Source organism: Tetrao urogallus (assembly GCF_951394365.1).
Source record: "Tetrao urogallus genome assembly, chromosome: 6".
NCBI lineage: Eukaryota > Metazoa > Chordata > Aves > Galliformes > Phasianidae > Tetrao > Tetrao urogallus.
In genome coordinates this window covers 9,353,617-9,380,090 of record NC_136819.1, presented here as the reverse complement: position 1 = coordinate 9,380,090, position 26,474 = coordinate 9,353,617, and the positions used below count along the sequence as shown (strand labels likewise).

At 35.0% G+C, this 26,474-nt stretch overlaps 1 protein-coding gene across 4 annotated transcripts in view; it reads right to left on the bottom strand.

Moving 5' to 3' along the window:
- The window catches only part of SBF2 (SET binding factor 2), a gene marked incomplete at both ends in the record, with an annotated part of 234,361 nt that overhangs the window by 75,202 nt on the left and 132,685 nt on the right, over nt 1-26,474 (bottom strand). For 3 of the 4 annotated variants that reach the window (XM_079536628.1, XM_079536630.1, XM_079536629.1), the window contains 10 exons: nt 10,310-10,459; nt 11,952-12,061; nt 14,275-14,479; nt 20,069-20,167; nt 20,947-21,075; nt 21,636-21,749; nt 23,239-23,316; nt 23,744-23,857; nt 24,546-24,654; nt 26,147-26,279. In XM_079536628.1, coding sequence (XP_079392754.1) covers nt 10,310-10,459; nt 11,952-12,061; nt 14,275-14,479; nt 20,069-20,167; nt 20,947-21,075; nt 21,636-21,749; nt 23,239-23,316; nt 23,744-23,857; nt 24,546-24,654; nt 26,147-26,279 — 1,241 coding nt within the window. The remainder of the gene's footprint in view (nt 1-10,309; nt 10,460-11,951; nt 12,062-14,274; nt 14,480-20,068; nt 20,168-20,946; nt 21,076-21,635; nt 21,750-23,238; nt 23,317-23,743; nt 23,858-24,545; nt 24,655-26,146; nt 26,280-26,474) is intronic. The other variant, XM_079536631.1, reaches the window with a different exon arrangement.

The window sequence follows — 26,474 nt, the reverse complement described above, 5'->3', positions numbered from 1 at the left end:
TACAGCCAGAATGCAGTGGTTGAAAAATAGGAGCACATAGGAAAGAGTTACTGAAGGACTAATCTCATTCTATGGTGTTTTGAAAGGAGATTTAAAATCAGGTTTTGATTAAGTACTGTAAGACATCCTGTTGAGCCATCTTAGTCAACTTCAAAATACTCTTATTTGCCATTCTTCTCTTACAGTTCTTGAACCTTCTCCTTTTCACAGAAAATAAAATAATAAATGATTTGTGCTTTCTACATAACCACAAAGTGAGAGAGATGGATGCAAAAGCACATTACAATGTGCTCATGCAGTATATCGATGCAGATTTGAGCAGTGAGACACATGAATATGATAATGCAGTGGCATTCTAGCATACAGAGAGTAGAAACATGCAGTTCAAGCTGTTGAGAGCATGCAGTACATAAACAGGTTAATCAGCCTAGAAAGGTGCCAGACAGCATAATACAGCAATTGTAGCAGGACCTCTGGATCTACCTGAATATGGGCACAAGAACTGAACAGCATGCATTTTCACTGCTGTCTTCAAAGTATATGACTCTTACAGCTGACTTCAAATATGACAGCCAAGTGTCTGCCAAAATTTACCATCACTGCAGCAATAACACGGGGGTGCTGCACATCTTATTTAAATGAAAATCTTTAGAAAATACCTTAACGTTAAATGTTGGATTCAGATCCTTTATGAATGAATTAAATACAGGAATACCCTATGTGCTGCATTTTTATTTTGTTAGCATCCCTTCAGCCAACACAATTGCTTTCAGCAGACAACAAAAACATGGGTTACACCATCTTATAGCAGTAACAAACTTATAACAAGATCAAACGAATGGAAGCTTTTATCAATACCTAAAACAATATGATTATTTCATCTGGGTGCACACACATTGATAGAAATACATATATATTTAAAGATACAGCATGCCTGATTTTGGAAGAGAGTCCAGTGCAGGGCCGCAAAGATGATGAAGGGACTGGAGCACCTCACACGTGAGGGAGGGCTGAGAGAGTTGGGGCTGTTCAGTCTGGAGAAGAGGAAGCTCAGGGTGTGTGGGAGGAGGCAGGAGGATTGGAACAGATAAAGTACTGGGAAAAGCATAACACCTGTCAACTTTTACTAGCTTACCAATAATCACAAAGTAAATCTACAGAGTAATACCATAATACTGGTAATCATTAGATGATGACTGCAGAACTTTACAGTACTGCAAACATTGCTGTAAGACATATACATCTAATAAGTAAATAGTGACACAAAACAAGATATGAAGAAATGTTAATTTAATGTAAATTGCAGAAAGTTACAGCAGACTTCTAGGTTATGTTATACTTATGCAGTGATTTCCTAAACATAGGCAACAAAGATACAACTATTTCGTAATAACAATTTGAAATTTGGTTGGCAGTCATGAGAAAAAAATTAAGTTGGAGAAATCACTACAGACTGATAATAAAATAAATGCAAGAGATTTAATATTAATTTTTAAATGGCTGCCAAACGGTGAATGCTAATTGTAGTAAGAATACAGAACAGCTGAAATGTGAAGAAGAGCAAGTTGTTGAACGTATAAAAGTGTGTCCTGGCTCCTCAGACCCTCAGAGCAAAGCTCAGAAATGTACACCCTCAAAATGCTTTCTTGCACTTGCCTGGAAAACTGAAAATAGACCAATCTCCCCTGTCCTTCAACCCCGCTTGGTGGGAGAACATACCTGGTGTCTTGATCTCACACACAGAACATCAACATCCTCAGCTGCAGGTTGGACCTGATGACCTTTTGATGTCCCTCCCAATCAGGGCTATTATAAGATTCTACACTACATATGAGAAAGTAAATAACAAGAAGGGCAACAAACAAACAAACAAACAAACAAACACAACAACAGAGGCACTCTCGTGCTGAAACAAATGGTAGAGAAGAAGAAATAGGAGACGAAGAAAGGTATACAGAGCAAGCTTCCACAGGCATCTCTTCCTGAACTCAAAACTGCCAACCAAACTAATTTTTACTCAACTATTTCAGTTTTTATTTCTAAATAATTATGTATTCATACAAAATTGTGATAGAGTCAAGTTTTTACAGTGGTATGGTACAAGCAGGTTTAGCGCCTCATATAATGTCCACGATCGAGTGTAGTATTGAGTCTTCCCATTAATTTTTGGAAAGGTTTCTCTCAGGAAAATTTTTACTGGAGATTTTTTTAGCATATTTAGGTTATGACTTAAAACGACTTCATCAGAAACTAATTTGTTCAAGATTACTTTCTTATTAGGCAGTTGCCTGAGTAGCCAATGACATTTAATCACTACCATGGAGATTACAGGCTCCACCAGAATTTCAGCTACCCCCAAGGACCTCTAAGGTCAATCTCTTATTGACAAGAAACCTAAGAAACACACTCATTGTATTTTTTTTTTTTGTTTTTCAATCTTGGAAATCAGGTAAGAATAGATTTAGGAGATTTAAGCAGTTTGCTGTTCTTTGATTGGTTGCTTTTTGTAAAATACAGAAGAGTCCCTTTACCAAGAGGTAACTGCGAGCAGATGATTATCCCTCCCTCTCCATGCAGACATCCTTATTTCTCCTGACGTTCCCTTAAATGTATATACCTGTAAGTGAAGCTAGAAGTTTTAAAACTATTGTGGAAGAAACATACATCTAGAAAACATGTTGACTTAGGTACATTCGTTAAATATGACTTGGTTTAAACAGACATAGCAAAAAAAGATCTCCTCTCCCTAATAAATCCTAACTCTCAGCTCTAAAAAAATCACAATATTTAATAGTATTAGTAGAGAATGATAAGTCTGAATAGATAGTGACATCCAAAAGAATTTATTTCTGCACCCAGAAGCTTTTTGAGTGGTTCACTATTTTTCCCAAGTTCTTGTGGAAAAACATATTGAAGAACAGGCAGTTCTCTGCTGAGTTTCCAAAGTGACCTCAAAAGAGACGAATTTCAAACAGGCTACTGAAAGCGAATTTTTGGATAATCAGAATATCATTTATTTTAGTACACCTGTTCTTACTTGAAAGCACAGGATGCCCCCAGATGCGAAGCCAGGAATGAATAAGGGCACGACAATTAGACTTCAGGTAGGATCTTTCACGTGTCCGTAAGACAAGTTTTCACGAGCAGTCAATTATGGTTTCCTTGACAGATTTTAAGTGAACCAATTCTGATGCCTACTGTTTTCATATGTACATTTTGCCTTCATTACGGTACTAGAAGTTACATAAAATTAATATCTTTGCTATATGGTATTTTATACCAAATTATCCTTGAGCAATTCTTTGCAATGAGCATGTGTAAAATGCAAATGGCAGCCTGAATCTCTTTTTTAAAGTTCATTGGAATATAAAGTTGAATACATCTCAGCATCCTGTTTTTGATGCTCTGTAATTATGGTTTTCATGTCTTTGATCCATGCAACACTGCTGGCCCACTACACCCAAGAGGTTGTGAAAAATAAAACACTGCAAGCCTACTGTCAATTTTCTTCACAGAAACTATGTTTTACATACCAATCAGCTCGGTAGGGGCTGAGGTGAAATGGATAGGAGATTCTGAAGGTAACAGCCATCTATCATAATCAAGCTAGGACCTAAATCTATGACTTTCTTAAACATATAATTCAGAGGCTAAGTAACAAATTGTGTTAACAGGACTGTAGTTGTGGTCTGTGGCTTTTAAACAGAACCACATATGGTTACTATTTCAGCTATTCCCTAACGACAAAGGCAAGGCTCCAAAATAGTCAATTAAAATAAGTATTCTCCTTTAAATTGTGGGTTGTTTTTTTTTTGTTTAAGTTCATAAATAAAATGGAATAAATTCCAGTGAAATCAATTAGAATCCTTAGCTTGGCCCAAAAACAGTAAATTAGAGGCTATTTTAGTCCACGGGTTTTGCCTACGTTAACATATGTTCTCTTACAAATAAAAAAAATGCTCCCTTGCAAGAAAAACCCTTTTTCCTCTGTTCCATACACCTGGAAGGAATAGAGAGTATTATATATCAATTCTATGCAACTTATTTAGGCATATGCATTCTCTGAATTGATATTTGCTCAATTAACAGCAAAAGCAAGGGTTTTTCACTATGTTTATACAATCAGGGAAATTTGCATTAATTTCAAAGTAAGTTAATTTTGTCCTCTAAAGACAAGTAATCTTCATAGGAAACTAATTTTATTTCTACTCTCATAAACACTGTAAAATTTTAGACTGTTAAATGTGTCACTGAAATTTCAATCCCCAGCTCCCAAGTGGAGTTTTGGAGTTAAGAGCCGAAGAATCTGCCTGGGGGGAGTGGAGCAAGGTTGTTTGTTTCTTTTAGACTATAACCTGAAGTTACTTCTAAATACTTCACTGCCTCAGTACATACTAAAGCTTCTTCTCCCTACCCCTCATCTGCTTATGGCAAGAAATTATTAATCTTCACCATACCTTACATACGTGGTATTTTTGCACGCATCTTAAAAACCAATTCACCTAGGTCATAAATCCGGCCTAAAATTTGTTGTTGTTGTTGTTCTAGAACTTTGCACAGATTTCTTTTTATATGTAACAGTAAAGATGCACCTATTACTGTAATGAAATTTACTCCTTAAGCCTTTTTTTTTAACTTTAAATAAATAATTAAATTCTAAAATGCCACATATGTTCATTACTTTGTGTCATATTAATGCATTTGTGAAAGTTTACACAAAATATTGACAAAACCCAGAACTCGGCTGTACTTTATGGTATTTATCTCAACATCACACTTCAGTTTTTGAACACAAGCAGCCAACATTTCAATTGTTTAAACCAAAGGTTATACAAACATCATAGCAACCAAATGATTAGAAGACTTCTAATACATTATAATGTTCTGTTTTAGAAATGACAGCATGTGACAAATAAATAACATATGATTATTTTATAGCAGACTGGCAACTTTTTGATGCAAATTTTCAAGAAAGAATGCGATGTGTGGAAGACCAGAGAGACCTTGTGAGACAGAAGAACTCTTGCCCTTTACTTCAGTAACAAAAGACTGAACTAAAGCCACTGCACAAGTCCATATGGGATGCCACAGAAGTATGTTCAATGATTGGGTACTGAACATCAATACTACATCGTATTTTCTTTGTTACTGTATATAAAAAGTGACACAATATGGATGAAGTGCATGTACGTGTGCTTAACAGTATTATACACAAATCTACACTGAATTATGTCCTTGTTATGAAAAACACATTATATACATATATTACATTCTAAATACAAATATTTTATATTTAATAAAAAGATGGAAGAAATACATGGAAAACTTGTGATAACAGAAGTCACTGATTTCACATAAGTTGCTTTATGCAAAATGCCTACCCTTTTAAACATCAAGGAGCATCTTTAGAAAAAAAAACAACTACTTACCTTTCATCTCTTTCATGAACAGGCTCCAGAGTCACTACACAGCAGTATAACACAATTCCTAAACCAGACTTATTTTATTTACAACAGTGAGTAGCATACATGCACATGTCTGCTTTTCATCAAGATGACCAAAAACATTTAGAACACAGAGTTATTAGAAATGTGCAGCAACCACAAGGATGCAATTAACAGTAATGAACACTTAAGAGCAGTCAGAGCATACCACGCCAAGCTCCACGAAGCTACGTGCTTTCAACACAACATCCAAGTTAACCTATCTGCAAGCCACGTAGGATCTGACCGAAAACAACACAACACCGCTGCAGATCAGCCATCTGCCACTGGGATGCTCTATATTCTGTATTTTTCCCCCAAAATGCTTACACTGCTTTGGAAATGCCATGTAAAATCGCAGCTGATCCCAGCCGGTTCAGAGCCCCACAGCAAAGCAGCAACCAGCCACAGCAGCCAGCAGCGCCAGCACTCAAGCATCTCCGCTGATACTTTTATTAGCAAAAACACCCTCCTGTCCTGTAATAATTGTACTGAAATAATAAGATTGAGCAGAAGTCAGAGTTACTTCAGCTTACCAGAAGCAAGGGCTGGAAGCTGCCAGGTAGAGAGCAGCGCCCACTGCACAGGGTCACTGCCTGAGGAGAAGCCCCGCTGCCCCACTCCCAGACAAAGGCATTCCCACCAAACCCGGGGACAGCAGGATGCAGTAATTTATATAACGCCATGGCTATGAAAAAGATCTAGTTGCTAAGAACTGACTAATTAATAGAGTTAAGCACAGTCTTCTCAAACTGCGAGGATTTTAATTTGTGAAATGTTTTCTCTGTTTTGAAATACCTTAAAATACTTTACAATAGTGCTGCTGTTCAACCATCATTTCTGAAAGCGCTTGGTTCCAGGAACACAAACCAAGTAACAAATGGCAGGCCATGGAATAAAAGGCTGAAAGAAAGACCTCCTATCACCCTCCAAAGAAAGATGTTTGGCAATGTAGTTTTCAACATAAAATATGAGAAATGCTAGTTCATTTAACCTTTATATTGCCAAGAATTTGAATCATATGACACACACATGGTTGATTTTCTCTTAGGAGTAATAAAATCTTTCTTGTTATTGGACAGTATTTGCAAAACTGAATTCTGAGAAAAATTAATGGCTAAGTATGAAAAATTGACCTCAACATGGTTTTGGCCATTATTTCTTAATCTGCATTAACAATAAAACCTATTGCTCAAAATGTAATTATGTAGCAAAAGGACTCCTCTGCTAACATAAAGCCTTTTTAGATCCTTAAGAATTAGTTCTGGCAGCCTTTTCTAAAAATGTGAAAATAATGAAAAATATTTCATTAGAGAAAATGAAAACCTTAAAATAGAAATTTGTGTGTAGTTGCAAATTATTCTGAGGTAACCACAACAGCAGAAAGCAAACACTACAGAAACCATTTCTGAAGAAAGATTTTCACATTTTTCACATTATATTGCTACCTGTATGAATAAGTTGTCAATCAACATGTTCACATAAATGCCTTTTAACAGTAATTTAGTTATATAACATATGGAAAAGAACATAACATTTATCTTCTGCTATCACAGATACTAACCGCTGCTGTAGTACAGGTTGCTTTAAATGCTTGTCAGAATGCATGATTTGTAAGGGGAAGAATTCTTACTCAGAGAATGAAAGTAACGTTTTTAGCACTTGGCCAATGACTACTCAACCCCAAGAGAGTGAGCTTAAATGAATCTACATGACATTTTGATTTTTATATTACTATGAATGATCAGAAATAACTCTTACATTTGCATTTCAGCAGCAGTAGACGGTCAGCACTTCACAAACAGAAACAGAAAACAGTAAACCACATTTTTCACACTGTAGTATTGACTCACTGCATCATAACTTATCTTAACTGTGTTTGTACAGCTGTCTAACATCTACCATACAAATTGATATGCAACTCTGCACTTGATAAAGGAGGTAAATTAATCTGAAGTTTTCTTGTACAATTCCATATACCATGGGCCTATTGAAAATTTGCAGCAGGGTCTTGCTTGTTAGTTTCAAACTGTAAATAGGCTAAAGAAGAATAGTTGAAAAGAATGCCACACTTGGACTGAGAGACTCATGTTGACAAACACCAGAGATCTGGCAAGCACAAGTTTTGTCATCTCAACAGAAAGCAGTGAAATACTCTTTTCTTCCCTTCCTCCCAGTTGCAAAATGGTTAGAGATCAGATACTTGGGGAACTACAACATAACTTATATTTCACTGAAATAAAACAGCTACGAACTTGAAGCAATGCTATGAGTATTTTGTTCCTCTATCTTAGTCTATTTTCAAGCATTATGGCAGCAAACGTCACACCAGGTATAAAGAGACTAGCAACAAGCAACAATATACATAGTGGGATTATCACTAGCATTGTGTTAATATACTACTTTTCATCATTTGATTGATGAAAAGTTCTGAAATGATAGAAGTTCTGGAAAAGTATCTGACCTTCATTTTAATAGACTCAAGTAAAGCAAGCAAGTGCATTCAATTAAAAAAAAAAAAAAAAAAAGCAACACACATAAAAAAACTTGACACTACAAACACTACAAACCAGGAAAATCTTGAACAGCAATGGAGAGATGAGCAATAAACTGTAAGAATGCAATCTTCCTGATTTTGTAATATGTGGTACTGTTCCCAGTAAGACAAAGATTTTTGTACATGCCAATCATACAGTTTCACGTTCAAAAGATACAGAAGCAACCAATCTGTACACATTATTCACATTATCAGTAGCAGAAGTTTGCTGGCTGGAGAGCATCAGAGTTCCTATCTCATGAGGAAATGAGCCACATGAGACTGTTTCTTTCCCCAGGGAAAACCATCAAGATGGGACGTACTGCATACACATCCCAGCTCAACCCACCACGTGCAGCAAGACCAGTTGAGCGCCAGGACTGTGCCCAAACTATCACCTATGCCCCTTGGGTCCTCCCTGCCTCAAGCTTTCATATTTGCTGCCATATGCCCCATGGTAATAACAACATTTGTTTCTATTTTGGAGAAACCAATTGGAAAAAGCAATAATGTTAACAAAAAAAATCTGAGATAGGGCATTCAAGGACACAGTTTCTACAATACCAATGGTTCTGCAAGGTCTTAAAGCAATATTGCAGTCTAATCCCCCCAAATTCCATCATCACTAATTTGGCATTCTAAATAAAAGCATGACTACATTTTCAGTTATGATCACATTTCTAAAATCAAGTTTCTGTATTTTTCTAATAGACACTGTTTAAGCTCCTTGGTCTCATGACCTGCAGCTAACAAGATTCATTCCTCTACAGCAAAATGCTGACTTGCTGAGACTCTTTGCAGCAAGGACAAGCTTAACTATTTTCTTAATAATATATTTTTGTCTTGAACTGATACAGAGAAGCTCCAAAAATGTCATAATTTACATATTGTTCCAAAGTTTGAACATAATTTACATATTGTTCCAAAGTTTGAACAAAGTGCACAGACAAATTATAAATCAAGCTTTTATCTTAATAAATAATTTCATATGTCATAAAAGTGGATGTAGTGAATACTAACTAGCTGCCCAGTGTCAGGAGTTCAGATGTTTTCACATTGGCTAAGCTTACTACTGAGAAATGGAAATTTCCATCTTACATTTCAAAGATACAAAAAAAAAAAAAAAAAAAAAAAAAAAAAAGGGGAAAAAATAACCCCACCCTGTGCCTCCTTAATCCATATATTTGTTTCCTCTGCATGATTTGAGTTAATTTTGCTACATTTTTTAAGAAAAATAACAATCATTCCGTTTTACTTCAGTATGACTTTACAGACATTTATTTCTATGAACATTTGAAGATCCCAGAAGGACTAAAATCATTCTAGAGTGAACATTAATTTCACAAACAGAAAAACTGCAAGTGCTGACTTCATTAAAAGTTAAAGAAGAAAAAAAAAGTTAAAAGTCCTCAGAAAAGAAAATTTCTTCAACTCAGCATTTTCTATCTGTTAAGATATGGCAAATAAAGACATTTGTATCTCCTTCCTATTGTCTAAAACTCTGATTTTTTTTTTCCTCCTCAGAACTACTTCTAGAGTAGGACCAAAATTTGTGGTACTTCTAGAAAATTCTGTTTTCTGGTTCGAAGGAAAATTTATGACTCCGGAATATATAGCAGGTGCAACATTACATTTATCATATGGTTAAATCAGAACAATGAATCAAATGAAGATCAAAAGAAGTCATACACGTATTTTATTCTCATAGCTACCTGCTAAAAAGTTTATAACTTACTTACCAGCAAATTATCTGTAGAATTGTATAGATTAAATGAAACACCAAAGAAAGTGAGTTTCTGACATGACAGAAAAGCACAGCTACAACTATGAATAATGGAAGGTTTCTTTTTTTCTTGAAATATGTTTGCACTTGAGACAAAGAAGAAGAAAAACTTACCTTTTCCTAAACTGTGCAGCAGGTGTTACACATTTTAGGAACTCATAGTTGAAAACTACCCAGAAAAGTTAACACTATTCATAAAAAAGTACGTAAAGCTATTATGAATCTCTCCAATACTTAATTCTGAATCTAAATGCTATCTAAATTAATAAGAATTGAAACAGTTTCTTTTCTATTTTTCATACTATGCGAATCAGTATAGATCTTTGCATTTTCTCCTTTATCCTTCCAAATACAAAATGTGTTAAATCACTCTCACCTAATATCAGCCACCTCACTGTAGTATGTGGTCCTATAATTCAATCATTTTGCTTCTCTACATTACCATAAACGATTTTTTGCTTATCACAATAACAACAAGACAAAGAACCAAACCTTCCCACACTGTACCTGCAAAGCACAGTTCATCATTCGTACTATGTAGTCAAACTGCTGATGGTCCAGTATCGCTCGATTTTGTTTAACATGCAGGCCTAATTCCTGTGTCAGGCAGTGCCGGGCTGCCTTTCCCTTCAGGGCTCTCAGAGCTGCAGGCAAGGTCTGGAGAAAAGAAAATCTAACTTCACAAACATGAAATTGCAAGACAATGAGTGTCATATATTCTTTATCAGGAAACATTAAGTCATAGTACGCACAGTATCTGAATGCCTTTCAGACTTGAATATCAAATTTTCATGTAATAGACTCAAGCAAATTCAGACTATAAGTATAATCTTTACTTTCCACCTTGGTTTTCTTTTCTAGTGCATTAAACAACATCTCTCATCTACATCTCTAAATGGAAACAAGTGAATATAGAAAGGCACAAAATGAACAGGAAATCAGAAAAGGATTACTATGCATGAAAGCACATTCTGTATCTGTACCAGCCAGGCTAGGTCTTAAGTTCGCATATCAAGGCCAGCTAGCATGGTTTTTTGATAAACAGTGAATGACAAATGGTTTTAAACGATGCATACCACTCATAGCACTGAGCCACAAGACTTCTATGAAGTTTACCCTAAATTAGGGCCAATAAAATATTTATACCAACAGTTTAACGATGTAGCAAGTGCTACCTCAGTGATTATCAACTGTGTCCCTTTAGAGTAGTTTTAATAGACAGCAAAAGATAAACAACAAAAGACAGCTGATTATGAAAGAACAACTTTTCTAGGCAGGGTCCGAAAATATTGCTGAAATTTTCTAGTTGACTGCAAGTTGAACGAGGTTAAAAACTACTGTGCAACACATGCATTCAAAACTCTTTAAAGAGAGCTACACATTTTATTAGGATTTTTCTCTTCTGCATTTGGATAGGCTATCTTAGCAAACTAGAGTTTCTTGGTTCACATCTTGATTTATGCAAGCTCACAGATATACACAGATGAAACTATTCTGAGAAATCCAAAAATTTCTGAAAATAATTATACCGCCATTTTCAGATGCATAATCAGGTTTGAGTACGTATCTGAGTGGTCACTCTAGAATAGAAATATTAAAATTCTATGGGCAGAGTCTAAAAAAGGGACAGCATCTTAATGTAAAAAAATAAGGATGTTAACAATTTAAACATCTGAGAAAAAACTGAGGTTTTTTGGTATCTATCTATCTATATTGATATCTACCTCTGAATTCTATCAAACTACTGATTTTAAAAAACAGCAGAATTAATTGGGCTGAAAATTTTGGAAGAACATTGGCTGATAAATAGTGGAATGTTTGTATATATCTTCTGTTTACTTGCCTCAGTGTCAACATGATTAGTCAGTACACAATTATTCTTTAAAAAAATCAATCATGTGGACAATACTATTCATAATGGCAGTATAAATTAGCAAATTTATGCATTCAAGTTCCCAAATTTATTTGCCTCATATTACACATAAGATTACACTGAGATTATTCATTTTATCACTTCATCACTTAAATGACAAAAATAATAGTTTGAAATGTAAGACTACAAAACATAATTTATGCCAAGATCAGACTCCATTTTGTTCATTAAGAGAATTTATGCATATTTAGGAAAGTTAAAATTTAATTTTATTACCTTTTCAGTCTCCAAAAATTTATTTTCAAAAATGAATGAGATGCAGTTTCTAACAACTTCCAACCTTTGTGCACTATTGAAAACCGTGCTTCCTTTTTCCATTATGGAAACTAACATAAAAAGAGAAGAATATGCATGTATGAATGTATTCTGCAACAGTCACAAAGAATACCAAAAGTTCTTAAAAATAAACAATGTGCCCTCAATTCTATTTTGTTAAGCAAACACTATCAGTAAGCATATACATATGCAAACACAGAATCTGGTTTTTTTCTATGCTACCTGCATGAGAGCACTCTGATTTTTAACTAAAGCAGTAGATGTTTCCTGTTGGTTTTCTATAGGCATAACAAGATTCCAATTTTCAGAAGTTAACATGCTAATGAAATACATAAATAAATAGAAATTGATATATACATATACACACTTGTTCCAAAGCAAACCATATAGCTTTGTACATTTCACAGGATAAATCAGGCAGGAGATAGCTATTTTGTTCTAAAGGAATTCTTCAGCCATGTCAAGAATCCAGTGACATGAAATAAAACCCCAAAAATGTATTCTCTTTTCTAGATTCAAATTTGCTGGGATCTAAAGATTATGTTCTTAACATGGTGATCTGCTGTGAATTTCAAGAAAAAAATGAGAGAATCTAGTAAATAGACTATAAATGCAGAATAGTTCCTTTTTTTTTTTGTAGATAATGAGCTCCTAGTATACAAGGACGTTGACACTAATGATAGTTGTGAATATGGCTGTGAAAGTTATTTGAAAAAATGTAAAGTTTTGACATAAATATATGCTCAGTAAGAAAGGAAACTTTTTCTTGCACTTAGCCTGGAAACACTTTTAAAGAACATAACATATAAGTAGCAGATAAGACAATAAGATCTGAAGATGCAGTCAAAAGCAATGGCAGGTAAATGGAGTTTATCCTCTTCTTACACAAATCCAAAGAGAAATAGGTCACAAGGGGCCATCTAGTTCATCCCCACTGTCCCAAGACAGGATCAATTCTATATTATTCCTCTTGTTTGTCTAGTAAGTTCCCAAAGTTCTGTGATAACAGACTCTGTGGCTTCCCAAAAAATCCATTCAAATGCCTCACAATCTCCATTTTACCAAGTTTTCCCTAACAAATAACTTCAGTGTTGTAACTACATGGACTAATTCTTATCACTACAGATTATTCCCTTCCTTTTAACAGCATCTTACATAATTGAAGACTGTTACTATGTGTCCCCTCAGTCTTCTGATTTTTAGTCTAAACAACTCTCCATCTTTCTACACATGTCACATTCTCCAGGCCACTGGTCATTCTTGTTGCCTTTTTCTGGACTCCCTCCAACACAACCAAAAATGCAGACGATCTTCCAGTGTCCAAAAACGGATACAGACTACAATGAAAGGATTTCTGCAGGGGGTTCACTGATTATACTCCTGTTTATACATCCTACTAAGATGTTTGTCTTTTTTGCAATAGTTTGACATTGCTGGGTCATGTTTGCCCTATTAAAATCCTAAAATGAATTTCTGAAGAAACATTGCCTAGTCAGTTAAGCATGCCCATGCAACTGCAACACATTTTTTGAAGAAAAAGAGTAGAGAAGGACAACACTCAACAGAGATCAGTCATCTAATTTTCCATGATAAATTGCAATTCTAAATCCCTCCTTGAATAATTTTTACAAGCTCTACTAGCTTGCTGTATACTGCATGTTACTGAATACACTTTTTTATGCCATCATCCAGACTGATGAATATGATTAGGATGAATACAATTTTTCTGGCATTAAAACCAAATGAAGAAATGTTTTACATCTGCTCTTTATATTTAGGTAAAGATATGTAGATACATTTTGGATAAAGCCCTTTCCTCAGTATCCCCTTCTCTGCGTTGAGCAAACCAAGGACCTCATACATCTTGCTCTCTAGACCCTTCACCACCTTTGTACTTCACCTTTGGAGGCTCTCTGATAGGTTTACGTCCTTACACTGCAGAATTGCAAAAGCTGGTTGAGGTGAGACTAGTGCAGAGCAGAGTGGAATCATCCTTTCCCTTGACTGGCTGAAAGTGCTGGTAGTAGTAAAGAGTGACAGAGAAGGTCTCACCTCAGCCTCCTATTCTCCAGGCTAAAGGACTCCAATTTCCCCAGCTCTTCCTCATATGTCTTGTTTTCTAGCCCTTTCACCAGCTTGGTTTCCCTTCTCTGAATAAGTTCCAACAACTTGGTATTTTTCTTGGGAGCAATACATTGCAGCCATGCTGATCATACATTCAAAACATGAGAAACAGTAGAAGTCATGGAACAAGTAAACGTACCAACAGGAGGACCTGCCGGAACAACACACTTCTTGTCCCCCCTTGTGGCAGTGGGAGCACCCTGACTCCTTGCAAGGCCTTCCTGAAGCAGCTCCTGTACCCGGCACTCATTGATCCGGGGGAATGGGAGGATGTGAACCCGCAAGTGGGAACCTTCGGTGGGCCGTGGCACTTTCTGGAATGCTATGTGGGGATTGGGATTCTCCTGCAGGCCAAAGACAAAAATTTTAACTTGTATTACCAGCTGTCTCAACCATTTTTATCCCTGTTATTACCTGTCGTATCTGAGGGACTAAACAACTAACACAGATGACTAATGACATGTTTGAAATTTGTATCATCCTTGATTCATTAAATGTAATATTTCCAATCTCATTAATGATTTATAAAATTATTTTTGTCAAAATTCAATGTAATTCAGAAAAGAAAGAGAGCAAAAGAGAATCACAGTTTGACTTAGGTTCCTTTTATGCAACTTAATATTTACAGTTTAAATAGAAGATAGAAAAATCATCCTACTGAACAGAGAAAAATCTAAAAATATTGTAATATAAAGTCTTATCACCAAGTACTCAGAAACATTCTCATCTTGGTCAAATCTAGAAATGAAAATTCATTTTTGTATCATGTTTGAAACTACTGCCCTATTTCACTGGGAAACAATTTTCTATCTTCTGTATGTATCATAAAAATGTTATACAGTTCACCGTTTACACAGTAGAAACCAAAAAGATTTACAGGTGATCAAAGAGAGGAAATGATGGACTGAAACTACAATGTATATATAAAAAAAAAAAAAAAGGAATCTGTCACATCAGATTCTGAAGTGTTCTCAACAGACAGAAAAGACTTTTATCATTGACAAAAGTCAAAATTTCCACTGTGGAAAGTAAAGTTTGCCTATAGTGATTTTTCACTCCTTCTTTTATGATCTTTGCAAGTGTAATATGCACAAAATTTTCACCGTTGCTTTAAGGTTTTCACTGCCTTACTTGTTTCACCAAAATAATTGCCCCACCTGCTACTGCATAATTGTTCTAATAATTTTCTTCATCTTGACATTAATGTGCAGTACTGCAATACCAAAGATGAGCGTAAGTGCTCTCCATCATACAGCAGAGATGTTGATGATATATGTGATACTATACTTCTTGTTCTGTCTCAGTAGGTTCTTCAGCATTTGTGGCATCTTTTGTCACAGGTGGTCAGCAACTGAGTATACCACAAACCACATTTCATTTTACTGCCTCCACACTGATTTCAGCATATCAAAGACATAATTCCCAGAAAGAAATGTTAAGGACAGTGAAGTATGAAAATCCACAATTTCTTTTATTTTTTCCTCAAATAGCTGACAATCTTTTCTGATTTTTTGTCTGTTTTCTGGCTTCAGGTACTACCTTTTCCAAAATATGGCAGAGATCTAAATGCAACACAAAATTTCTACCACCATTAAGAGTATCACATCTTGCATCTTGAGCAATGTAATACCAATCAAATCAAACAATATTTTTTCTTCTCTTCGTTCATATACCAGGGGTTGTCATTGGTCTTATTTGAACTTAATCAGTTTTACTCTATGCTGTTTCTTATAAATGGCTACAAACAGCTGCCAAAGAGTGCCATTCAATCAATCAGTTTTTTGTTATACAAGCACAACCAGCTTGCAATAAAGCTCAAAACTAGCAGTTAGCCTGATGATTTCATTTACAGAAGCCAAAGGCAACAAGGAGACTGAATACGTCAATTTGAGACAAAATTGATATATTTGGTCTCAGATGCAGAAAAACAAACCAGCTACTTAGCTGTACAAATTCTTTGTGGAGAGTTTAATGCAACAAGCCAAAAATCTAGCTATTAAGATGACAGTAGCAGATGCCAGGAGACGCAAGGCTGAGAAAGGAAACACAAGATCAACAGGGGGTAAAAAAAATGATATTAAATGGGAAAAAGAAAGAGAAGAAAAATAATTATTTCACATTCCATTTCATGGACAAGAGAGATCCAGAAAGAAGATACAGAAAGAGTAACTTTCATGTCGAACATCACAAAGCTAATGCCAGCTCCGCATATGCAATGATACACAGGTCAGGAATGCAATTCTAATGCCTTCAACTACTGAAGCAGTAGATGCCAAAATCTTGTCTAGATTTTCTGCCTGCACCAGCTAGACTAATAAAAATGTTATTTCTCCCTAAAAGCCTTGTTTCTCATATGTATTTAGACTATTACAGCTACAAGATAATGATCATTGTAACTGTGGAATAAGATTAGAATACGTCATGCAGTGAGATTAAAATGAGATCACTCTAAGCATAATTTTTGGAAGCAATGTTGCTTACCAAAGTACATTATTTAAAGATGCATAATTATTAAAAATGTGACTTCTGAAGTCATTTACTTAGTGATGAAGCAGTATCACATCAGTTGCAACGGTATAAGTAAATCTTATCATGGGAACAAATGAAAATGAATGAGTTTTGACACTGATTTTAAGAAATCATTTAAGTAAGAAGTTATACATACACAGTAGGTTCTTTCATTATAAAAGGCAGAGAGAGAGAGAGAGGCACACAGACACACACAGACTAGAAAACAAATACAAATGTTCCCCATTTTGTCAGTAGTAGTTCAGAATCATAATAACAATTATATTTTAGAAGATTTTTTTCTATATTTATGGGACATTACCACATTGATCATATGCTTGTAACACTGTAGCCCCAAGCGCTGTAAAATAACAAACAAATGAACAAACAGGAACAAACCCAATCTTCTGAAATATAGCTTGACTTTATTGAAAATTAAGTGTGCTATTCCTTGTTTTTTTCTGCCATGCCATCTCCATATTTGAATCTATACATCTCTACCATCTAACCAGAAAGATCCAGACTAGTTTACCTGAATATTGCCCGTGGACATTTTAATTAACCTAATGGTCATGAATGCTGTACAACTGTCAATCAATAAGTCTTCTGTCAGTGTTAGCCTGAAATAAAGACCCAAATCTGGAGACAGCATTTTGTTATATAGAGCATTACTGTTAAGTAAGTGGCACAGAATATAACTCCTATTCAGAAAGTTTAATTTCGGGATTCATAATTTTAACTTGCAATAGAAAATGACTCCATCAGCACTTATCAGTAAGAGAATGGCACAGTACAAGGAGGTGTACCATGAAATACGTAACACTTTATTACAGATGAAATTTCATGGACAAAATTAAGGTATGTAGCAAATATTCTCTTGTTTGATGTTCCGCTACGTTTTCCAAAGGAATATTCACTTAAATAAGTCTAAGACATATGTGTGAGATTATCAGTGTTAAGATACTCTAACATTTATGCTCTGTAACATACGGAAAAAAAATAACGCTTCCTACACATTTTTTAATGTGAAATGTTTTCAGTTCAGAAAGATGCATTTGTTGTCTCTTCTAATGTCTAATATAAACAAGGTAGATTAACGTATGTATCAATTAGAATCATTGAATGGTTTAGGTTGGAAAGGACTTCCAGGATTACCCAGTTTCAACTGCCTGCCACAGGAAGGGACAACTCTCACTAGACCACGTTGCTCAAAGCCCCATCCAGCCTGCCCTGAAACGCCTCCAGAGAAGGGACATCCAAAAAGCACATTTAAAACTCCCTTTCAGTTGTAAAAACTTGCACGTCCAGTTGCAACAAACATGCACCTAAATAAACAGAATTCCCTACATAAAGCTTGGCAGAAAATGACATGAAAGAAGTTTTGAACTTTTCTTCTTCCACTACCATTAATTTTATGCTCTTGCACCATTAATTTTATGCTCTTGTACTGAGATTACAAGAAAGGGTAATGGTTCAATGTACTGTGCATCGTTCACATTCATCAGCTCTACCTCGTTAGTGTATGAGAATGCAGATGGAAAATTCAGAACCGCTTTTACAGAAGAGCAGAAGAGGTCTAACAGTGACAGTTATCGGTTGTTTCCAAGGCCATGCATACACCACAACCCAGACAACTCAGAGGACCCATTTCCCAACTCCTGAGCGCCTGCGCACCCATTGACTGCTGACCAGTGTACCCTGGTTAGCTTTTCTTCCTCTGCAGCTTCCTTCAAACCACAGCTCCAACCTCTGACTAAAGTCACTCCATGCCTTCCCTGAAAGCACGGATTAGGACTGATGGCCGTACCCTCGCTAAGAAACCACTCATGGAGTTTAAAATTTAATGCTGTCAAAAATACCTCCACTTACAAAATACTCTGTGTTTGAGAAGTCACTTTACTAAACATGCTCACAGACTCTAAAGTTCCATCTTAGTACAATTTCACTTGAAATGTATTTAATATCACTACTAGATTGAAATATATACTACAGCTTTATTCTTCCCGTACCTCTCTTCAACGAATAAACACCTAAATGTAATATTTTAAAACAGCAGGCAAGAAACCTCCCAGACTGTGTTCTTGGATATTATGTAGAATTAGTAAAACAATGCAATCAATTTGAATAGAACAGTTCCACTGACAGCTCTTCTGACTTGGGTCTGACCACATAACACAAAACTCCTCTCCATAATTGCAGACAGGGTGAAGAAAAGCACAGCAGGAGCAGCCATGGAGTATGGTGTATGAGCCTAAATAAATCTTTTCATTCAAAAAATGTGGAGAGGTCATTTGGCAATTTCAGAGGTAAAAAAAGGTAAAGAGTGGAGGGTGGAAAAGAGAGAGACCATACCTGAACACAGGTACACAAATTCTGCAATCAAGGACAATATTGAAAGCTGGACTAGCCTCATTTCATACAAACCATTTAAAATATATAGATGTATTTTCCACCCAAAATCTACAGACACAAGACCACCACATGCAAGAACTGTAAAAGTTTGGATTTACTATGTTAAATATACTAATCCTACCAAAAGCAGAGACTGCATTAACACTGATGAAATGCTCAAAGATAACACATTATGGGGAGAAAAAAAAAAGGCAAAACAAAGGCAAAAAAAGCCCAGAATTTAGCACTAGTTAGAAATTTCTGTGTTTTTTATAGCAGAGCAGTTGTAAATTATAGTTCTGGGGAAATGGGATACAGAAGAAGATAGGGTGATAAAGGTGTTGACTGATTGCAAAATAGATATTGCTTTGTTGAGTCTGAATAACGACAGGAAATGTGACGAGGACGTAGATTAGCTGATGCCAAATAAAACAAGTAAACAATTAAAAAAACCCTATTTAATGGAATGTTAAGAGATTTTAGAAAAGCACTGTACAACATAAAGGCATGATAGGAAGGAAAGAATGAAACTGGAAACAGTATTCTAGGAAACCCAAAGAGTCCAAGAAGCAACCCGCCGTAAGATGTTAAATAGTTAACATTTGCTGGACATAGAAACCAGGGCCCTGGGTTACACAGCAGGGCACATCTGCTGGAAGAATGCACTACGCCAAACTGGATATACAGTTTTCTTATAGGAAACTGTTGAGGTAAGATAGGAGACTTGTTTGGCACAGACAGGTTGCAGCAGAGAAAATAACAGTTTATATATATTTAGTGAATACACATGAAAAAAACTGTGCTGAATAGCAGTAGGACATTGGTAAATCGCTATTAACATTAATAAATCAGTATTAATATATTGAACTTCCTTAATATACAAAATTGTTGGGATTTTAAGTTCCCAAGTCTTTAGTTATAATGCAGATGACAACCACAAGTAGTCATTTCTGTTCTCACAGACTGGATCAATCTCAGAAAACTGAATTTTCAGTGTTATCAATTCTGAAGTGCAATAGGTAGAGTAAACTTACATTTTTGAAGAGCTGTTCTGCAAGTTCTCTAACATGCTTTATCATTTTTGGTGGATTACCTTCATCAGCCTTAATTCTTTCAACTTCAAAGGCTACCAACTTAAAAAAAAAAAACACAAAAAAAACCAACATGCTTACAATTTAACTAGAAGTAGTTATTGTTTATATTATGAAATGCTAATATTAAATTGAAACTGAGAAAGAAAAAAGGGAAAAAATTGCAGTCGCCTTGCTCTGCAGCATGACATATTTTCACTTGTATATAGAGCTTCTGCTGCCAGACGTTATAGACTAACCTAACACAGAAATCCTACATACCTAAATCATTCCTTTGGCATTTCTAATGCTATAATCTACATTTCTCAAATGCACTGTTGCTAAGCAGTTAATACCAAACTCTATTTGTACTGTACATTCAAATAAAAAGCAGTATAGAAAAAGCATGGTACTGATTTTTAGAGAGAGAAAAAAAGAAAAAAAATGCTTGTCCCAGTTCATTTTCTTGGGTATTTAATTTAATATTTCTCATTACTTTTTCTAGTGTTTCTAAGAATGTAATTAAATTACTCAGTTCTGTACTACAACATGTGACACATTACACATTTCCAAACCTGACAACAGTATTACCATGACTTACATATGGCAATACACAAATCTTTAATTCCTTATATATGGACAGGGCGCGATGTTATGAAAGTAAGCTAGAAATGCCTGATTAATAGAAAATGAGAAAACAGAAACTAGCATAAGTTTTATATCATACACAGTGAGTATTTAAAAGCACTTAAGTTTTTAAGAAGTTGAAAAGTCACAGGTACATTTTAATTTACTTGGGATTAAAAGAAGAAATAAACAACAAAAAAAAAACCACTTTTCACCTCATCAAACAGATCACAGGCTCTAAAGGGAGGACCTCTCTCTGACACAAAACCAGCAAACGCCATTCCATTGAGAACTTTGGTTAGAAAGTCATTCTCAATCAAGCCTCGTTGGCCCAAAAAGGCTGCCTGCATTGAACACAGAAAGGAATGCAAGTATTTTATCAGTATCGAAAATAGAAACAACTATGTTTGCACAAGCAAACTGCATTTTCAGCAGACTTCAGTAACATGAGGTACTTTCTAACTGAAACTTTTTATATTACCTAATTAGTTTTTATACCTGTATTTATACCAGGTGTGATGCAACAGGATTTTACGTACACAGTTAGATATCTTACAGGTAATAAAACAAAACTGGCACCTTCAATTGTTGCTTTGTAAAGACATACATCTTTTCAAAATTCCTTGATGATTCCCCAAATGTTTCTTTATAATGAATTTTAATGTCATTCACTTCACGTTTACCACTGCCTCTACAATTTTTCCCACTAAAAAACACTGATTTTATGCTATGTCAGAATGATCTTGATTAATTTTTGCATGTCAACAGCAATTTAAAAAACATCTGAGATTCAACTTTCAGTTCTGTAAACACTTACACTAAAGGCAAGCACGTGGTAATAAAATAACAACTACAAATGCTAAGCAAACAAAAATAAAAATAAAAATAACTGCTTCTCTTTTACCTTGTGGAAATGAATGACTGGCTCAGCGTGAATTCTGATCAGCTGAAGGCATGATCGGTATCCTTGGAAAAGTTGTGCAAATAGCCTAAGGAAGATTGCTCGCACTTCTTTATCCTACAAGCATTGAACATATTGTCAAAACATTTTCGTTTTATAATTTTTTTCACACTTCATATAAAGCTAGTATAAAGCTAATTGATGGGATGCCTACTAATTTGTCAAACAGTGCAGCCATACGTCACGTGAAGTGCATATACACAAATCCATCTGATGCCAGGCTACAGTTTCACTGACCTGTGTCTGGCATATAACGTCGGATTTAGTACATGCCCACCCCTTTTCTCCTGTTTTTCTTTCTTCATACCTGCACAGAACTGTCGGTGTTAGGACAGTGCAAATGTAACTGTTTGGATGGTCACACAGTGAAAATCAATGGTAATGAAAGAAAACTGGGTATCTTAGCCTGGATTTGTTCCTTAAGATAGCATGGCTCTACTGTGTCATCTCTATTGGAGGTGGTGACACTGGAGCAGGTTTATTTTCATCAAATTGAGTAGGGGAGTGCTTACAAAGACATGGATGTGCTAGTGGAACTGATATGAACAGATGATGGCAGCCTTGGGTCAGGGTCATCTTCAGGCCAGATGCAATTAAAACCACTGCAACCAAATACTGTGTCATCCACATTATTTTCATTTCACTGCCTGTATCTAGTTGGACTACAGCTATGTCTAAAACCTGAGATACTAGAAAGTGTTTGAATAATTTTTTTGAAGGAATTTTAACTTGAAAATTGCAAGCAGCAAAGAATGTTAGACAACTGCAGAATACACCTGCAAAACAAAACCAAGATGCATTTTAAAATTGAATTGGCTCTTGTATTTTTATTCAGATCATCAACTCCAGCTGCAGTTCCTTCAAGCTAAAGCCAGTAGCTTTACTAGGTTATTAAGGTGTCATGGCTTCACAACTATTTGTAACCTAAGTTAATTAGACCTTAGTAGATAACTCTCTGGGCTGCTTTATGGACTACAGACAATCATGTATTGTTTCATTCGGGTTGAATGAAGTTCATCAAAACAAAAAGAATGTTTAAAAAACCCATACAATTCCTTTCCCAACATGCGCAAACATTAGTATTAGTAAAATCAGGGTCTTATGTTTTGCTGATGTGACTATCACACTTATCTGTACCCAAATTTACTCCAAAATTATTTAATGTTTTTAATGTCTCTAAAATCAGGCATTTACCAAATAATAGACAGACAAATAGACAGAAATACAGAAACTAGTTTGCCCACTCCAGCAAAATTTTGCAACTTCACTGGTCTGTGAAACAGAGAAAAGACAGATTTAACTCAATAGCCTTTTTAAGACCACTTTTTTTAAAGGAAAATAAGGTGTTTGCATGTTAATGCAAGCATCTTTATAAAGGCTTTGAACCCAGGCGAATGCTGTTACAGAGCAGAATGCAATGTCCTGGTGCTGATTCCTTACTCCACCAGTAATAAAGGATAAGAAAACAAAGTCAAAATTCTTAAAACAAATTTAGTATAAAATTTCAAGTTTTCTAAGAAATTTAAACATAACAAAGAAATCTTACCAGCATTTTCGTGTGCGATAAAGCTGTTCGTGGGGGAGGGAAGGCATAATCAGCTGTTTCCAAATCAGGATGCAAAACCTAGAGAATTTTTAAAACAATTTTTTCCCCCTCAATTTGCTGAGGCAAGGATAAATTACCTTTTCTTCTTTCTCAAAATAATATTTACAGTAGTTTACTTCAAATAATAGACTGAGGTATGTTATAGAACTTATAGTTTGAACTCATTTCAAATTCATTATGATTGAAAAATCCCTATCTTCCTCTTGAAAAGAGAAAAATCTTATTTTGGTATTAAATTAAATTACTGACAATGTTTACTCTAACATCAGATAATACATTAATCTAAAATGAGGAGCGTTGGCATGATTTACAGTTTGAAATCACATATTTCACTGCGTATGAAAGCAATTTAATACCAAAATACTTTTTTCATGCTTTTAAAAGTGGAAAAGAGAGTTTTGTAAAAGATGAGAAAGTGGAAAATGAGTTTTGTATCAAAACATACTAGAGAAAGCGCCATTTGAGTCTGATGTAGCAGTGGTTCTGGAAGCTGAGAAAGATGAATACATTCAGGAATTTTAATAGTGCCTCCATCCAGATCGGCAATGATTACATCTAACTGTAAGGGACAAACAAAAACATTATTGGTGGTACTGTGAGCATGATCTTACATAGTTTAAATATCCAACAGTTCAGATTTCATAATCTACAGACAAATTAATAAAAGCACATTAAAATAGTACTAATTCTAATGTACAGAATGTTTTTGATACAGGAAATACTCCAAATACTTCATATTACTGTATCTGTACCTAGTTGTCAAAAATGAATATAAATCCTAGTGTTTGTGGATGATCCAGGTCTGCGTTTGAGTGATTTGAGATATCTGATAATCTGTTTTCAAAAGGCAATGAAAATGATGATAACTTTAATGTACAAGTATATGTTTCTAGGCACTTCTGTAACTATGGATCAGATTCTCAAATGCATATTTAAAAATTAAGCACAAAATAACTGGGGATAACACTACCTGATAACACTAAAAGAGGTGTTCAATTTCATGACATGACAAACTTGGAAACGGATCCTTTCCTTCCCATCCTGCACTCCATGCAATCATTTCCCTTCTTTACAGCCTTAACATATTTATAGAAGAATTGATGCTTATGCTTTCTCTCCTCCTGATTGTCTTGTCTTTTGCAGTAATATTTTCAAAAGATATAGATGGTTCATAAGAACACCTCTGAAGCACAGAAAATCTCTGCATGGTACATGACACTATGACCATTCTCAGTAGTCATACTTACGAGCTCATGAATGTCATTACGAAAGACAGAATGCACACCAATTATGAAAGGCGTTGGTGAACTGAGAACTTCCAATAGCTGCGCAGGAAGAATTGGAATATATGGATAACTGGGAAAAGAATAAATACAGGGAAATAAAATCTTCTATTGCTTTACATAACACTTTTTTTTTTTTCAAGCTTCCTATATAAATTAAATTTACTATAAGCACTTTTTGTGAAAAACTTCATGAAGAAGTATCTGCCATGTAAACTCCAGAAATGATTATACCACAGTGTCCACAATTTATTGTAAACCAGTCAATTTTGCAAAATAAAAGCAAATTATATTTGTAATATTTATGTTATACAGATATTATATTCATTCAAAACTTTTAGGTGATCAGAAACATTAAAGTTATGGATAATACTTTCATTTTAAAAACATGATTAGATATTGGACAGAAAGCTACAGTTCAGACTTCTGTAAAATATCATTAATAAAGAACACCAAAATGAAATTAGTTTGATACTGAAGTGACTGCTAAACATACAGATCTACTTCAGCTACTGCTTACTTGAGATCAACAATTTAAGTCTTTTCATTAGAGCAAGAAAAAAATCTGGATCTGGATTAATCAATGCATTTCAACTCTTAACAGATAATTACAATTAAAAATTTACATTAATTACTATTTTATCACATAAACATTCCAACATATTCATTTTTTCTCCTTTTTATTCTAGATTAATATTATGCTTACCTCCGAAATATTTTAAACACATAAAAATATGCTAATAAAATACAAGCATTCTTTAAAACAGATGAGTCAGAATTACATGTCTTCTTGCTTAAAAGCCAAATAACTTGACATTAAGTTTTCCACTTCATGTTGGACCCAAATGGGATTATTTATATTTAAATTTGATTTAAATTCATCCTCTGGAGATTATTTGTCAATGACTAAAAACTGTTACTAGCTAATACAGATGTTTTCCTAGAATCAAGGAATCTTTCAGGTTGTAAAGAGCCCCAGGAGATCACTTAATGTAACCTGCTCAAAGCAGGACCAAGACTGAATTCAGATCAAGTTTTACTGGGCTTTGTCCAGTTGGGTCCTAAAAACCCACAGGGATGAAGTTTCCAGTCTTCCACTCTGTTCCAGTACTTAATTATTCTTACAATAAAACATGTTTTCCTTGCATCCAGTCAGAAACCCAGTGCACCACTGTTTCAATTTTTTTACCACTGTCTCTAATTCTTTTGGCATGCATTGTTTCTTACTTACTGGCACACAGCTATTAGGTCTTGCCCAAATGTTTTCTTTTTCATGCATTTACTTATGGATCACTAGTATCAAATTTTACCATCTAATTGATGCTGTGAGTTGGGTTCTATTGTATTTGCAGGTAGGATGTTTCTCCCTTCATCATTTCACTGTCAATGCAAGAGATTTTCAAATGCTGCATACAAGGCTTCTAGAAAACTTTTATATCTGATCATGAAAACTTTATTTGAAATTTACTCAAACAAATACAGCACAGTTTTTGCTAATGACAATGCAATGTGAGTTACAAGTTAGCAATGAGTCAAAGAATTTAGAGATCTACAGCTCAACTCACCTATATTTGAGAGGAAACATCAAAGACTCCAGAGCCCTGCAGGCATCACTGAGCCTCTGAAAACTTGCTGAGTGAAAGAGAACTTTATTTTCTGTAAGCACGGCACAGAACAAGCTGAGTACATTTTGGATTCCTTTAAAAACATTAAAAAAAAACAAAACAAAACCTTTAACAACTTTCCAAAAGAAGATGCAAAATCACATTAAAATGCACCACTTTCTAGGGGAATTTTCAAAGAACATATGTAGATCCATAAATCACCAATCCGCATTTTTTCAACCCCTTCTGTAGCATAATTTCTGATCTATTCTCAGATTGCTAAAACACC